Source organism: Daphnia pulicaria, chromosome 6 (genome assembly GCF_021234035.1).
Source record: "Daphnia pulicaria isolate SC F1-1A chromosome 6, SC_F0-13Bv2, whole genome shotgun sequence".
Lineage (NCBI taxonomy): Eukaryota > Metazoa > Arthropoda > Branchiopoda > Diplostraca > Daphniidae > Daphnia > Daphnia pulicaria.
Genome location: NC_060918.1, coordinates 23,164,622 through 23,178,429, shown reverse-complemented (window position 1 = coordinate 23,178,429; position 13,808 = coordinate 23,164,622). Strand labels below are relative to the sequence as shown.

At 41.7% G+C, this 13,808-nt stretch overlaps 2 protein-coding genes across 5 annotated transcripts; both read left to right on the top strand.

Annotated features, from left to right (window-relative positions):
* The first annotated feature begins 71 nt into the window (after positions 1 to 71).
* On the top strand, positions 72 to 2,499 carry LOC124342900. The gene is made up of 4 exons (XM_046796111.1): positions 72 to 518; positions 687 to 826; positions 1,251 to 1,435; positions 1,571 to 2,499. The coding sequence occupies exons 2-4, from the start codon at positions 772 to 774 to the stop codon at positions 1,649 to 1,651; spliced, it is 321 nt and encodes a 106-aa protein (XP_046652067.1). The 5' UTR covers positions 72 to 518; positions 687 to 771; the 3' UTR covers positions 1,652 to 2,499.
* A 983-nt stretch (positions 2,500 to 3,482) lies between these two features.
* LOC124342626 (fasciclin-1-like) lies at positions 3,483 to 13,788 on the top strand. Of its 4 annotated transcripts, XM_046795679.1 has the most exons (15): positions 3,483 to 4,040; positions 6,792 to 6,930; positions 7,333 to 7,511; positions 7,843 to 7,973; positions 8,050 to 8,146; positions 8,547 to 8,730; positions 8,795 to 8,955; positions 9,497 to 9,505; positions 10,440 to 10,445; positions 10,846 to 11,100; positions 11,221 to 11,432; positions 11,495 to 11,681; positions 11,746 to 11,881; positions 12,001 to 12,024; positions 12,222 to 13,788. In XM_046795679.1, exons 1-15 carry the CDS (start codon positions 3,906 to 3,908, stop codon positions 12,431 to 12,433), a joined length of 2,067 nt encoding a protein of 688 aa, XP_046651635.1. In that variant the 5' UTR covers positions 3,483 to 3,905; the 3' UTR covers positions 12,434 to 13,788. The 4 variants fall into 4 exon arrangements, with proteins under 4 accessions (XP_046651635.1, XP_046651636.1, XP_046651638.1 ...); XM_046795680.1 differs by lacking the exon at positions 9,497 to 9,505; XM_046795682.1 differs by lacking the exon at positions 12,001 to 12,024.
* Positions 13,789 to 13,808: the final 20 nt, after the last annotated feature.

Sequence of the window (13,808 nt, the reverse complement as noted above, 5' to 3'; positions counted from 1 at the left end):
AGCAGTTGGGTTCCTGTCAACTTTTGGACCCTACTGTTGACGTGGGAACGGCATCCGTTTCACTTAGTCCACACCACCCCCACACTTTTTAATTTCGAGGAGGAGAGAGATGTGTGTGGTTTGTGTTATTCTTCATCTCATTACATAGGGGCAGGGCTTGAAAATGTGTACACGTCACGCCTGCGCCTCGTTAACATCTTTGCCCTGTATATATAGGAGCCACCGGACTTTTGCGGTCAATCAAAAAACGTTGCTGAAACATTTGAATTTCAAATCTCTTCGCTGTAGAATTTTTTTAAAAATAAATTTTTCTTTTCTGCCCGTTGATAGATTGCCTTTGGGAATTTTTCTCAGAATAATCCTGTATAAGAAAAACAGAGCATTGACAAATAGTGTGGGAATAGAATTCTTCAGCAACCTCAACTTGGCAGCGCTAACATAATTTTTTGACTACTTTTTTTTTGAAGACCATCTCTTGTCAGGAAATTCATTGGCCGGCGGAAGGGCTTCCGGATTAGGTACTACTCTCCGACAGCTATTCATTCGCTATTCACATTTTCTTTCTGATCGTTTACAAGTCAACGTCATCATATCACTCTTCTTTTTTGTTCATTATTATTATTATTGTACATGTGACTTTTTTTTTTTACTCCTCCCCTTTCCCCCCCCCCCCCATTTTTTTCCAGTGGTTTTTAGGTTGGTTACGACTTGCTTTCTGAATTAAATACTTCCGCCCAGGAGAGAGAGAGGGAGATTTACTCTACGAGAGCCATGCATATCTTCTTCTATGTGATTCACGTGACGGCAATGCTGGCCATCGTTTCAGGTGATCTGTCATTTTTACTGTCATCCGTTTTCATTTCTTTCCCCCCCCCCCCCACACACTCGTGTGTGTAGGTAGAGGTCTAGTTAAAATAGGCAAGTGTCTAATAGTCAAAACTTTTGTGACATAACACCACACCACAGTTTAAAAAAAAGAGAGGTCCTGTATATAGTGTGAATCGACTGACGTGGGGGGAAGGAAGTCTCATTCACTTGTGACAGCCAGGAGGCCAGTAGGAGTGAGTCTCCTATCCGCCCGGATTTATTTTTACCCCCTCTGCAGTTCACTTGCCCTTGCTGGAAATAGACCTATTTTTAATTCCTGTTTTTTTTTCTTTTAACATTTTTCTCTTATTTGTCGTAATGCGGAAGCGCGGAGTAGCTCATTTGGTCCTTTTATTTTTAATTTTTCGATTCTTTTTTCCCAGGAGATTGCAACAGGTACGGCAATGCTTGCTTCGGTGCCCACGGTAAAAGAAGCGATTTTAAACGGACCAGCACTGTCGATCTGTCGGATCAAATTTGGCCAGTAGCGGAAAACTGGAATCCAACCAGACCTGATGAGCCCGTTCAGGAGCGACGACAAATGAAACCGCTTCCAGCTCTTCAACTGGTAAAATACATTTATTTTTAATTGATTTATTACTACTGCTAAATTCCGGAATTTTCCTTGCGATGAAAATGTCAATGGGGATTTTTGAAATAAAACTTCCGCTTGGGGGTGTAACTATTTTGTGTGTTTGTACAGGAATCGGTTTTGGTTTATAACGACATCCCACGATCGGCTGAACATTCCAGGTATCTGAACCAAGAAGATTATAACAACTGATCCGGATCGCCACCATTATTTTTCCTTAACACCTTCCGCCTCCCCTCCATTTCGCATTGTTACTTCCAGGGCCATTTCAATTGTGAACCGAACAAACGGCCAGAGAAAGAGAAAAATCCATCGGTCATAACGGGCGTAATGGACCGACAAACTTTTTTCTCTCTGAACCGTTTTTCAGCACGACAAATGGACATAATAGAAATATCCAGGAAGGGGGGAATGTTAGAGAAACACACACAGTTGAAGGTTATCTTTTTAGCTTATATACTTGCTTTAACTATTTGGGAATTATTCAGCGACAAATCTGATCCCTTTTTTGGCCCTGTGGAGTTTTAAGAATGGGCGTCCATCTTTTTTGGTGAAGCGTTTGAACGCTGGGCATTTCCTGTCGATGTAGTAGAAATGCGGCATTCACTTTCTTTATTACTCTTCATCCGAGCTTTCATCCTTTTCCCCCTTTTCTTCCCTCTTCGCAGTTGTACTAACGATATACACGCCGATACACAAACACACTCTGCTGCTGCTACACAACATATACCTGTGCTCCGGGAGTTGCTTTCTTTCAAAACAACCCTCGAGGCTCTTTTTATTACCTGTTTTGTTGTATCTTACTACTTTCTATTTGGTTATTTTTCCCTCCATTTTTGTGCTGCGTGTGTAGAGTCTTCCATTCTTCCTTGTTACGAGAAAAATATCCTGGCTGCTGCTGCTGCTAACTACCCCTTCTGTTACACGAATGTTGTTGGATTACTGGACAACTTTTGGAACCCCCCCTCTCATTCGTATGTGCCCCTATATACCGGCAGGAGGAAATGGTTGATGAGTAATACACCTCAACACAAGCTTGACGGCCGTTATTTTCGGACACCACCACCAACCGCCAAGGCTTTAAAAATACTCGCCAGTCGCCATCACAATTTTTTGGGAAATGAATACAGCCGACAACTTTTTAGATTTTTCAAAAGGGGGTTGATGGATACGGGAGAATTTAAAAGGAAAAACTTTTTTTATTTTAAAAAAGATTTTCACTGGGTTCTTATCTCGAGAGCTTGTACACTAAATATTCCAGCCGCCAGCATATACCCACACACTAGAGAGAGAGAGTAAAAAAGAGTTCTTGTATTTCTCTCTTTTTATCTTCACGCTTCGGCTACTATTTCTATAACGTCATCATATTTCAATATTCAAATTTCTATACAAGAGGGATATGTCAGCAGCTCGGAGATCGTTTTCAGCTTATTCTCACGACCAAATAAATAGATCAATAGTGCGGGTGTGTGTGTTTGGATTGAATTTGTTCTGGTTTGGGTAGCGCTTCTCCACGACGTGTGTGTTTGGTTTGAATATTTCTCTGTTCTATTTTCGTTTCCAAAAAGTTCTAGGTGGCAAAAGGGGCAAACAAAAGTTCCCCAAAACAAAAAAAGAAATGAAAACGACCCTAGCTCGACAAAAGAATCCCGTGTATTTGATTGGCCTGCCCAACATTATTAGACCGCCACCACGGTGCCAGAGATTAAATTGCCCAAAGTTTAATGAAGAAAAAACAGAAACTCGCTTAAGCACGACTTTTAATTATCGTGAGTCCTTTGCCCTCTCACGCTCGAACGAATGAACGACAGGTATATCTCTCTTTGTGAAGCCTTCAGGGATTCTAGGCCTGTTAGCTATCGCGATTCCCCAACTATCGATTATCAAAAAGGGGGCGGAGCACTGACGCCACCAGGCGGCGTTGGCCTCCAACCATCGAGTTGGGAGGGGAGGGAGACATAATATAGTGACTCTACCTTCTTTTTTATTTTGCTCACCCATCCTCTGCTGCAATAGTCCCGAGTTGGGCCGCTGACGGCAGCGTAGTAGAGCTGACAGTGCGCGCCAGTCAAGACACGCCAATTGAACTCTCCCACCTCGTTCGTTCGTTTATTCACGAACTTTTTTCATCTTCCCAAGCCAAAAAACTTTGATCGTCTCCTAGCTCTACACAGTTCATTTTCTATTCATTTCTAATTCTGCTGTTTATTCAACAGTTTTCAGAAAAGAGATATAAAAAGAGTTGAGATTCTTCTGACACATCACACAACGAGTGTGTGTGAGAATCTGTGTGTGTTGTTGTGTGTTACAGAAAGTCTATGGGTGTGTAGAGTGTCCTCTGGTGTGTTTGTGTGGCCCGTGTGGTTGTCGTGTTGTCCCGCAAGAGTTTTGGAAGAGAGAAAACTTCTTCTTCGGGAATTGACTATTCACATTCAAAACACGTAAAATGTCTTGGTCCGTGACCTTGTCGCTACTGGCCGTTTCTTCGTGGCTGTTGGCGTTTGCGTTCGCTGTCGGTCCCGTCATGAACCAACAACCGACCATCTTCGACCTCATTCAAAACGATCCCGATCTCTCAGAAGTACGTATATATTCAATCTTTATAAACTTTTATTTTGGTTCAATTCAATTGCCATCGACTGGTGTGATAGCACTATTGCATATATAAAATGGCGTATGTGTGTGTGTGTGATTGAATCGATTTAATGCTCTTAAAGGTTTTCTCCCTAATGCGACAGTGTGAAAGAAGCGAGAGACATGTGAATAAGATCAAAGTGGAAAATCTGGGAAAATCCAGCCTGGGCCTTATTCTCCATGATGTAATGGATGTGACATTTTGACGACAGCTGCAGATGGTCAAACATTGATTCAATTGAAATCAAATAGAGTGTGAATCCGAGTCTAAAAGATTAGAGAAAAAAATAAGGTGCTCCTCCTGTAACCCCCCTTTAGCCCCCCCCCCCCCTCCAATGGCTTCACCCCTCGCCACTTAACCGACGTGTTACAATGTAGTGTCAATTTGGTCTTTTCTGTCGACCCTTCTATATTTTTGCTCTCTTACAAGGGGGACGGACCAGTTCAGTGTACATATCCGAGTTTCTGTGAGATCCGGTGAGAGTGACTAGGGGGGTAGTAGTGGCGGTCTTTTATCCCCCCCCACACCCTCATCAATGGCGCCACGCGACGCAGCTGCTACCTTCTTTATTCCGAACGAAATAATCTCAAAAGTGGGGTGGGGCTATACTCTTTTAGTTCCGCATTTGCAGTGTATACCCTATTCCTTTTTGCGACACGGAATAGTAGTTGGGATCCACACACACACAGAGTAGACGAAAGTTATCGATCTAGCAACGCCACTACCACCCATGTCTGCGATCAATGAAAGGCACCCCACGGACGTCACGTCGCATGGCCACCAATCAGCAATTTTTAGCCCCTCCGTTTCTTTTCTGTCTGTCCCTTTTATTCGCCTCACTCACCCCTAAGCACATCATCAACGGAAGCCCGCACGTTGCGTTATCCATCCAATGATGAGCTCCAAAAAATAAAAGAAATCATTTAAACAAGATTGTATATAACCGACTTGGGTCCACCGTGAAATGGGGGTTAATCAAATTTAGACAATTTGAAAATAGGCCCCGGTTGATTTTTGTTTTCCCATTTCAGAACAGTCCATCGATCTTGTATTGTTGACTTGACATAATCGGCCCTTCCTGCCTCAGATCACGATGAATGCGTCAATGTTCTTCTTCTTATATTGGGTCGATGGTATTTTTCTCTTTTGTTGTCACCCGAGAAAGGACTGGATAACACCCAATCCGTTAGGAAACGCCAGGGCACGAACGCGCACGAAAGAGGATACACTAAGAACCCCACACGGCATTATAATTACTGATTAGATCTGCGGTGGATCCATTTACCCTGGGATTCTTTTCTTGTTTTATCCACTCGTGGGTATACACACATACCTTTTATACACGCGACTTGGAATCTCTGGTTTCACTTCAATGCGGATGTCTACTCTTTGAGAGTCTATATTGGTAATGTAGTCGGCCAATTTCCGGGATGCGCAATTTAGAAAATTATCTTTATCCAATCGATTGAACCGTGATTTTAAAAATAAACCCCTCTTTGGGCGCAACTCAATACGCCAGCCAAAGCTTCCAGCTTTTTTCTGTTTACGATTTGTTTTCCAGGATTTTTATGTGTCGTACAAAATTCTGAAAATAAACTTGTTCCCCCCTTATTTAGTCTGTGAGATTTTAGGGCCCCAGTTTCTATGGCCGTCAAAAACATTCGCCTAACAGTCAACTATTGTATATATACACTGTTAGTATTTTTTAAAAAATAATAAGAGTAGAAGCCATAATGTCGAACATCCAATTATATCTCCGCGATGCGACAAAAATGGAAAATGTACACATTGGCGTCGCCTAGGCGTCTATAGGCGAACGTTGGTCCGCCTTTTGTTGGGGGATAGAAGTTGAGGATCAAGAAGACACACGACATAATATTCACGCACGTCTGCGACCCGTCGACTCGGAAAACTTTTTTTCTCTTTGGAACGAGGGGGTTTGTTGTTGTTGATCCCACGTACCGCCACGTACAGTAGAAGCACCCGGAATTATCGAGTGGAGCCACCCCACGACCCGCGTTTCTCAACTATGTGCTAGTACACACAGCAGCTGTGCATGTATATATGTTTATAATTTATGTAATAATAATGACAGACGACGGATATTTTGAAAAAAAAAAGCCCTCTGGGATGGGAGGGACACACAATAAATCTTTGTGCGAGTGATGACTGAAAAAGTGAAGCGATCCAGTGCGTGACGTCGCCGAGCGCATCACGCTCCAGCGGAATCGCCACCTCCTCCTTTCCCCCCAGCACTGGCAGTCGGCCACAATCCCCCCCTTCTAGCCTGAAATCAATAAGTCACTAAATTCCCTCCCCGACCATATATCGTCTAGTAGCTCCTTATATTTCCACACACACAAAATGTTGGCTCCTGGATGTTGCGGAAGAGCGATAGGAGAGGGGGGGGGATGGATGTTTTCGCAGACGGTTACATCCCCACTCTGTCGCAGACGTTGCGATTCGATTCGATTGTCAGCAACTCTTTTGTGTGTCTGTGGAGATCTCGGTTGCCATTAGTGAGTCATTTAGTCCTAGGCAATTTGATGAAATGCTCCCCCCTTTCGATTTATACATGAAAAGGAGGGGGGAGAGAGTTGATTGATGTTTACCACTGTAAGAAAAATCAATACTCCCCGTTTCACTGTCTAAATAACAATATTCCACTTTGATTTAATTGAATTTTCTTTCCATTAGTTTTTCAGTTTGATTTCGAGGAACGAATTGGTGCCGACGCTGCTCAAGTTCCGCCAGGCCACCGTTTTCGCTCCCAACAATGAAGCCATGAGAGCTTACACCGGACCAAAGGACCAGGATTTACTACTTTACCATCTCGGTAAGATCTTTGTCCAAAAACCCTCCCTCTGTGTGTTTGTCTTCCCGCCCTATTTAGCGCACTAAAGACTTATATACGAGGAGGGGAAACTTTGAATGGTAAACTACTACATGTGCCATCATCTTGGTTGAAACAAGTCTTTCAAGGGAGCAAACACACAGTTCTCTCGTTTGTTTTAAACAAACAGCGGGACTGCTGCCGCTTTCGAGATGAGGGTGAGAAAACATGGACAAAGTCTGGCTCTGTTTGTTGGTTGTTAGCCTGCAGTTAAGTAGCAATCAATATTTTCGGGGTTGAAATAGAGAGTGCACTGCCCCCTGTCGTATAGTTTTAACGATAATAGATTGTAGACAATTTAAAAAACTATAACTGATTTTCTTCTTTTTTGAAATGATGATGCAGCTAACGTGGCATTGACGACAGACAAATTGGACCAGTCTGTTTCCAGCGAATTGCCCGGCAACCCGCCGCTATGGATCGCTCGTCGCGACGCCAGTTCCTACCAGTACGATCTTTACGTCAACGATGCCCGGGTTATCCTTGGCGACATCAAAGCCATGTCGACGAGACAAGACGAACAAGTACGTATCTATCTAGAGTCTACACACACATATACAATCAACTGAACTGAGCTTCATCGCTGGGCCCCACCAGATTGAATTTGAGAAAACGCTAGCTGTGATTTGTTGTTGCCACAAAATGACCATTTCCTTTTCCATCAACTCCAGTTGAAGCAATTTCAAATTGGAAATTCTCCCATTGTCCTGTTCATTTCCTTTCTATCCCCCGGTCGCCGGAATTGGATTTTTTCTCAGTACAACAAAACAACATGACTTTGATGTGTCTAGAAAATCTTAGATTATTCTTTTTGATGAACCAGATTTTTGTGTTTTGTCCAAATTCCAAAATCAGGTTTTGCATGTCATCGACAAAGTCTTGGAGCCCATTTTGACATCTGCTCGTGATCCGCAACTCTCCAATCCCGACGCTGCCCGTCTCCTGGAAAGAGCCGGAAGTTTCAATCTGGGACCCTATCAAATCAGGTGATTTTTTTAAATAACCCGTTCAAAAGTTTGTTCTTCCACTTTAATATAATATTGACTTTCTGGAATATTTTAGCGACTTTGTCCAGCAAGTCACGTCGCACAAGAAGCTGTCGGTGTTTGCCACGCCTGGACGCCACACTTTTTTGATTCCGATCAATCGCGGATTCGAGGTGATTGATCTTTTATTTTTGATTTTCTTCTCCCGTTATTTGTTTCTGGCCAGTGAGCCATGGCAGCGATGTTCGTTCAAGTGGCAAGCGCCACCGCGATAATGCACGTCAGACGGGGGCAAGACTGCGACCATCGATCAAACAACCAGCAGCTGACCGTCTGACCTCGTTGGATCTATTACTACACACAGTCTGCAGTTGCAAGGCTTTATTTTTGGTTGTAATTATTTCCTGTATTACTGTTTATTGTCATTGTATTTTATTTATTTTTTCCCCTCGTCCGCTTTGAATTTTTATTGCCCTGTGACGTATCAGTTTTCAATGTTCAAAAAACCAAAAGGTTTCTTGGTTGTGTGTAAGATTCTTATTTCTTGGCTTTCCACTCCCCTCTTGTGTGTAGGCCGTGTCACGTGACAAGATCGACCCCAAAGTGATTGACGGACACATCGTGCCCAACGTGGCTCTGTTCACCCGCCCAGCCATCAGAGGACGGCCCGTTCAAACCTTGGCCTTTTCCGACAACCTGAAAGTCAGCGTTTCCTTCAGTAACGAATCGCTGCCGTCGCAAGAAATCGGATCGCGAGGTATTTGTTCCCCCTTATCTTGGGCCATTTTTGGAAGAAATTTAACTTCTTCTTCTTCCTATAGTGTACGTGCAATCCAACACCCTGGTGGGCGATTTCCATCATCCGAGAGGCGTTGTCGTGGCCCAGGTGGTCAAAGCCAACATCCCCGTCCGCAATGGCGTCGTCCATCTCATCGACAAGCCGCTCATCGTCATCGATATCGACATTGTCAACTTCCTCAAGGTACGCCAATCAAAGTTTGATTCCTTTCTTCATTCTTCATGTCTGACGACAATTGTTATTTCTACATATAATGTAATCGATTAAGTAGCCAGAGCCTATCAAATCATACCAATGTCAATCGAGAGGAAAAATAGAGAGAGAATGCCACCACGCCCTCGTGTGTGTTTATACAACAAAATGAAAACCGTAAAATGTTAGCGAGACACATTTTTTAACCAAATAGAGAAAGTTTGTGTCACTGGAATTTTTATTTATATATTTTTTTTTTTATATTTTTTATTTTTTGGGTGATAGTTTAAAAAATCATTTCATAGGGACGATATATTTACTCCTATCATTATATATCGTCGTAATATCTTTTTTCCTATATTTTCTCACTGTTTTCTTTTATTATTTATTTGTTTTAAAATTTAAACAAAAAAATCTGATTTTCTATCTATCTCTCTCACTATCTATTTTTCTCTTCTCTGTCTGGTTTTTTACTTTTTATACTTACGGTGTCTTGTGTGCTTTCATGGTTTTCCCATTCGGCATGCTGCAGTCCTTTAAGGTAAACGGGTGTCTCTCAATTCCTTAAAAAATCTTTTATTTTTATTTCTCTCTCACCTTTCAAAAGAATTGTTCAACAACAAAACTTTTTTCACTGTAAAACATCAAATATTGAAGCTGTAAAACATGAACATGAACTTCCGTCTAATTATTCATGTCTTCATCCCCTTTTTTGACAAAAACAAAACGGGCAGTCGGTAGATTTCCCGCATTAGTCTCTCAGCAGAAAATAAAAAGACGATGATGACAAATGTGTAATTTTAACAATGATGAGCACCAGCGCAGGCAATGCCAAGGAGGGAAAATAAAATAACTCGGGCATTGCCTCAACAATGTAGGCTCATCGTTCATTTGCATGGCTTTTTTTTCCCGCACCACCGCTCTATACAAAATAAAATGACAAAACAAAAAAGTAAAAAGTTCGTCTTAATGAACCGGTTTTTCTGGGGGTGCCAACTATTCCGAGACGTTAATGTCGTTGGCATGCGACTCTCTATAGATTGTGTGTAGTCTCAGTCAAAAACAAAAACAACAAGTTTGTAATAATCCTTGTCGATTCAAAATACCTGCAGAAAAATCCGTCCCATGAAAACGAACTTTTTGTAATTTAATTCTAAACCTATGGTACATGTATATATATGGTATACTATCTCTGGTATTCTTATATATATATATCTAACATATGGTGTAGCTCGCTGTAGAACATCACGCATTTATTCGCTACGAACCCAATAAAAACTCACGCAGCAATCATAAATAAATAAAAGCCACACACACACACACACACAAAAGACACACACACACAAGACAAGCGAGAGCGAAGAGAGAGAAAGAGATACACAAATATAAAAGTAACTACACAGAAAAAAGATAATCTAATCTAATAATTTGATTTGTGCATGCCTTCCGGTGCATGCTGGCACTCCGACCTGAAGGTCTTTGTAAGTATATAACATCTATACTATACATATTTATATATCATCCATTCAGTCTATTTAACTTACATACGTGCCCAAATGTCTATATTTCGTCCGCCTCTAGCTACTATTCTCTTTTCGCTTGTACTTTTCTTCTTTCTCTCCTGGATCTATTTGCGGGCCTTAATTCTTTTCTGTCTGGGGGTCCTTTGTTTCTTTTTCTTTTTTGTATTTGCGTCAAAGTAAAAATGATGATTCGTTTTGTACTTTTATTTTTGCTACTGTCGAGGAGTAGCTCCACACGGCATATTGAATTGTAGCGATCGATAGGGTTGTCATGGTTTCCAAAAGTATTTTTTTGTTCGAGCCAAATCGATTTATCGTTTCCTTTTTTTCTTTGCGTGATGCGCTTTGGTTGTTGTAGGAACAACGCAACGGGATCCTCTACGAGTTCTACCGTATCATGAAGGATTTCGCTACCAATTTTATGGAGGGCATCACCGGCGCTGGCGAACTGACCCTCCTAGCTCCATCTAACGAGGCCTTCCGCCGGCTAGGAGACAAGAACCTCAACGCCCTGTTGGCCAATCAACAAAAACTGACTGAAATTCTGCAACTTCACGTCATCCGCAGGCGGCTCTCGTCCGATGAGATTATCCAGAATCCCCTCTTCTCTCATGTAATTGCCTTTATACTAGGACGACTACTCTTTTATCATTTATTCAGGATACACTGGCCGGATGGGCCGGAAGGCAGTAATAGAGATGCTCATTCATCATTCTCTTTTCTTGTGTTGAAGGTTGAATCGGCTGACCGTCATCGTCGGCTCTACTTTTCCGCCTTCGGTCCAGATGACAACATCACCATCTCGGTGGAAGGCGGAGGAGTCAACGCCACCATCATCCAGCCCGACATTGGCGCCCTCAACGGTATCGTTCACATCATTGACCGCGTCCTCGGCGTCCCCACCATGACCGTCATCGAGAAACTCCAGCAAGATCCCATCATGAGGTTAAAAATTCAATTGAAATTTGGTATGAAACAATCAACTGACTTGACAATTTTCTACGCAGCAAAACACACGCGCTGGCCATCCAAGATGATTTCCTCGGGCGGATGCAAGCCTACAGAGATCCGTACAACACTAAAATCCAGCAAAAGTTCACGATGCTGGTGCCCAGTGACGAGGCCTGGGAGGTTGTCCATCGCACGATGGGCTCGGCGTTCAAGAAGCTCTTTATGGGAGAATATTCTTACAACGTGAGTGATGTCATTCAAATCAATTCAAAGGGTGGAATTAAATATTTTATTTATATATTTCCAGGTGCGCCAAATCTTGGAACGCCATTTGGTCGTCGGTCAAGAATTGAGCATCAACAACCTGACGAGCCAGGGGCGTGACAACTACCTGCAAACGATCCGCGGCAAAGTGAAGATCGTCTTCGTCGAAAGCGGCGGAGGTAAATACATTCAATTCAATCCATTTCACACTTGGATATTTTTTTTGTTTTTAAATGCACATATAAGAGAACTATTAAATTGACGATCTTGTCAATTAATTTATCCGTTGCTAACAAAGAGAATGGAGGGGAGCCAACGCGAGGTAAAACAAAAATGATCAACGCAAAATGAAATCTAATATAATAATGATACTTTAGGCTCGAAAATATTTTTAGTCTTATCGCATTTGCCCTTTGTCTTATTGTTTTAAGCTTAAAATGTGTAGATGTAGTAGTTTAGGACGGTCGTTTTTCCCCAACATTTTATGGTTGTGTATATTAACTGCGTTTGAAAATTCAGAATACTTTGCCGAGTGGGAGAACATTCGTGCTCGAGTGGTCCGCCCGGATGTCCAGTGTATTGATGGCGTGATCCACGTGATCGATCACGTACTGGTGCAACGCCGCGAGATCTCCGTGTCGGGATCGGGACGGTTGGCAGTCGACGCTCTCCTATTGTTGTCCATCACTTTGACGGCCATTTTCTTCAACAACCGAGCTCTCCAGCACTGAGGCGAAAGTCTCAAGTTTCTCTCTATAGAAAAATCACACTGTGCAAGGTCGTCTTTTCTTATATTATAATTTTTCTTCACTGAATTTATTTTATTTTTTATTAATTAACTTCACTCAAATTTTTAAAAAATCCCTTCGTCCATCATTTCACCCTTTAGTTGGTTCTTTATCATTTGATTAACTATATCAATCTTGTATATTTTATTCGGCGTGTTTTTGTCTCTCATCATTTTCTCCGTATAATTGACGCCATAAATTAGATCCAAGAATCTCACCAGTATGACGATGACAAATAACATTTTTAGAGAGAACGAAGAGAAATAGACCATTTCATTTTGTTTTATGTTTTGACAAAACACTTTTAGTTCGTCCGTTTTTCTTTCAGTTGTACAAGAGTTACACAAATTATTTTGGTCTTTTTTTTGTGTTGGTATTATTGAAATATTCGTCGGTTTGAAAAAGAGATTATCGATTGAATAATTTCTCGACGTTTTATTTGAGCGAGTCTGAACGTTTCGACGAAACGAGAGAAACTGTCAACGTTTCTTCCATCTTTTGTCTTCAATTTTTCAAAAAATGTGTTGCGTGAACGCTGAGCACCTCCTTAGTTTTTTTAAAAATTCAATGTGGCTTCATTTGCATTTTCAGAGAGAGACAAAATGTTGAACTGTGTTACGCTCGTTCTATTTGAGCGTGTAGGAGACCCATTTTTATCAAATTTTATTTTTTAACTTACTGCTGTCGAAACCGAATTTTCCGCAACTCTGTCCTCCTTCAAACTCATTCACCTCACAGCCCCCAGCAGTTCCAACCCACAAAGAAACACACACACACACGATGGAAACATCCCAGTTTTGTTGCTGTCGTGTTTTTGTTTGTCAGCTGGAATTGAATTCTCTTCTTTTTTATTATTATTTTCACTACCTCGTCGATCAATACAAAATTGCGGTCTCTTGTCAATAACAGCTACGACCATTCTCTATGCATGTGTTCGATTGTCCGAGTTGATTTTATTTGATAGATGCACTGAGCGACATTCCAATGTTTCTATTTCGTTTTCTTTTCCCCCCCTTCCCCAAACCCTTCTATACAATTTTTTGGACATTCATTTTTGTGTTGCGTCCAGACAGCAGTCACGAATGCTGCCGTGAATCATACCATAATCCCATCTCTTTCTGTCGACCCTCCTTCTTCCCTGTCGGGGAACCAAAAAATAACATAAATGAAAACCAAAAAAGTTAACAAGAAAATCTAACTGACAAAAAAAAATATAATATCTCCTGATGATTGCGATGAGTGTTCATGGTAGAGTTCTCTGCTTTAGAAAAAAAATAAAATGAATGGGTACCGATTCATGTCAAATTGTTGTTTCGTA

What these genes read in the sequence shown, in the direction of transcription:
- LOC124342900 (XM_046796111.1), top strand. Translation starts at nt 772, where the DNA reads ATGCATATCTTCTTCTATGTGATTCACGTGACGGCAATGCTGGCCATC. An exon ending in AATGCTGGCCATCGTTTCAG is followed by an intron (nt 827 to 1,250) that starts GTGATCTGTCAT and finishes CTTTTTTCCCAG; the next exon opens with GAGATTGCAACAGGTACGGC. An exon ending in CGCTTCCAGCTCTTCAACTG is followed by an intron (nt 1,436 to 1,570) that starts GTAAAATACATT and finishes GTGTTTGTACAG; the next exon opens with GAATCGGTTTTGGTTTATAA.
- LOC124342626 (XM_046795679.1), top strand. Translation starts at nt 3,906, where the DNA reads ATGTCTTGGTCCGTGACCTTGTCGCTACTGGCCGTTTCTTCGTGGCTG. An exon ending in ACGATCCCGATCTCTCAGAA is followed by an intron (nt 4,041 to 6,791) that starts GTACGTATATAT and finishes TCTTTCCATTAG; the next exon opens with TTTTTCAGTTTGATTTCGAG. An exon ending in GCAAGAAATCGGATCGCGAG is followed by an intron (nt 8,731 to 8,794) that starts GTATTTGTTCCC and finishes TTCTTCCTATAG; the next exon opens with TGTACGTGCAATCCAACACC.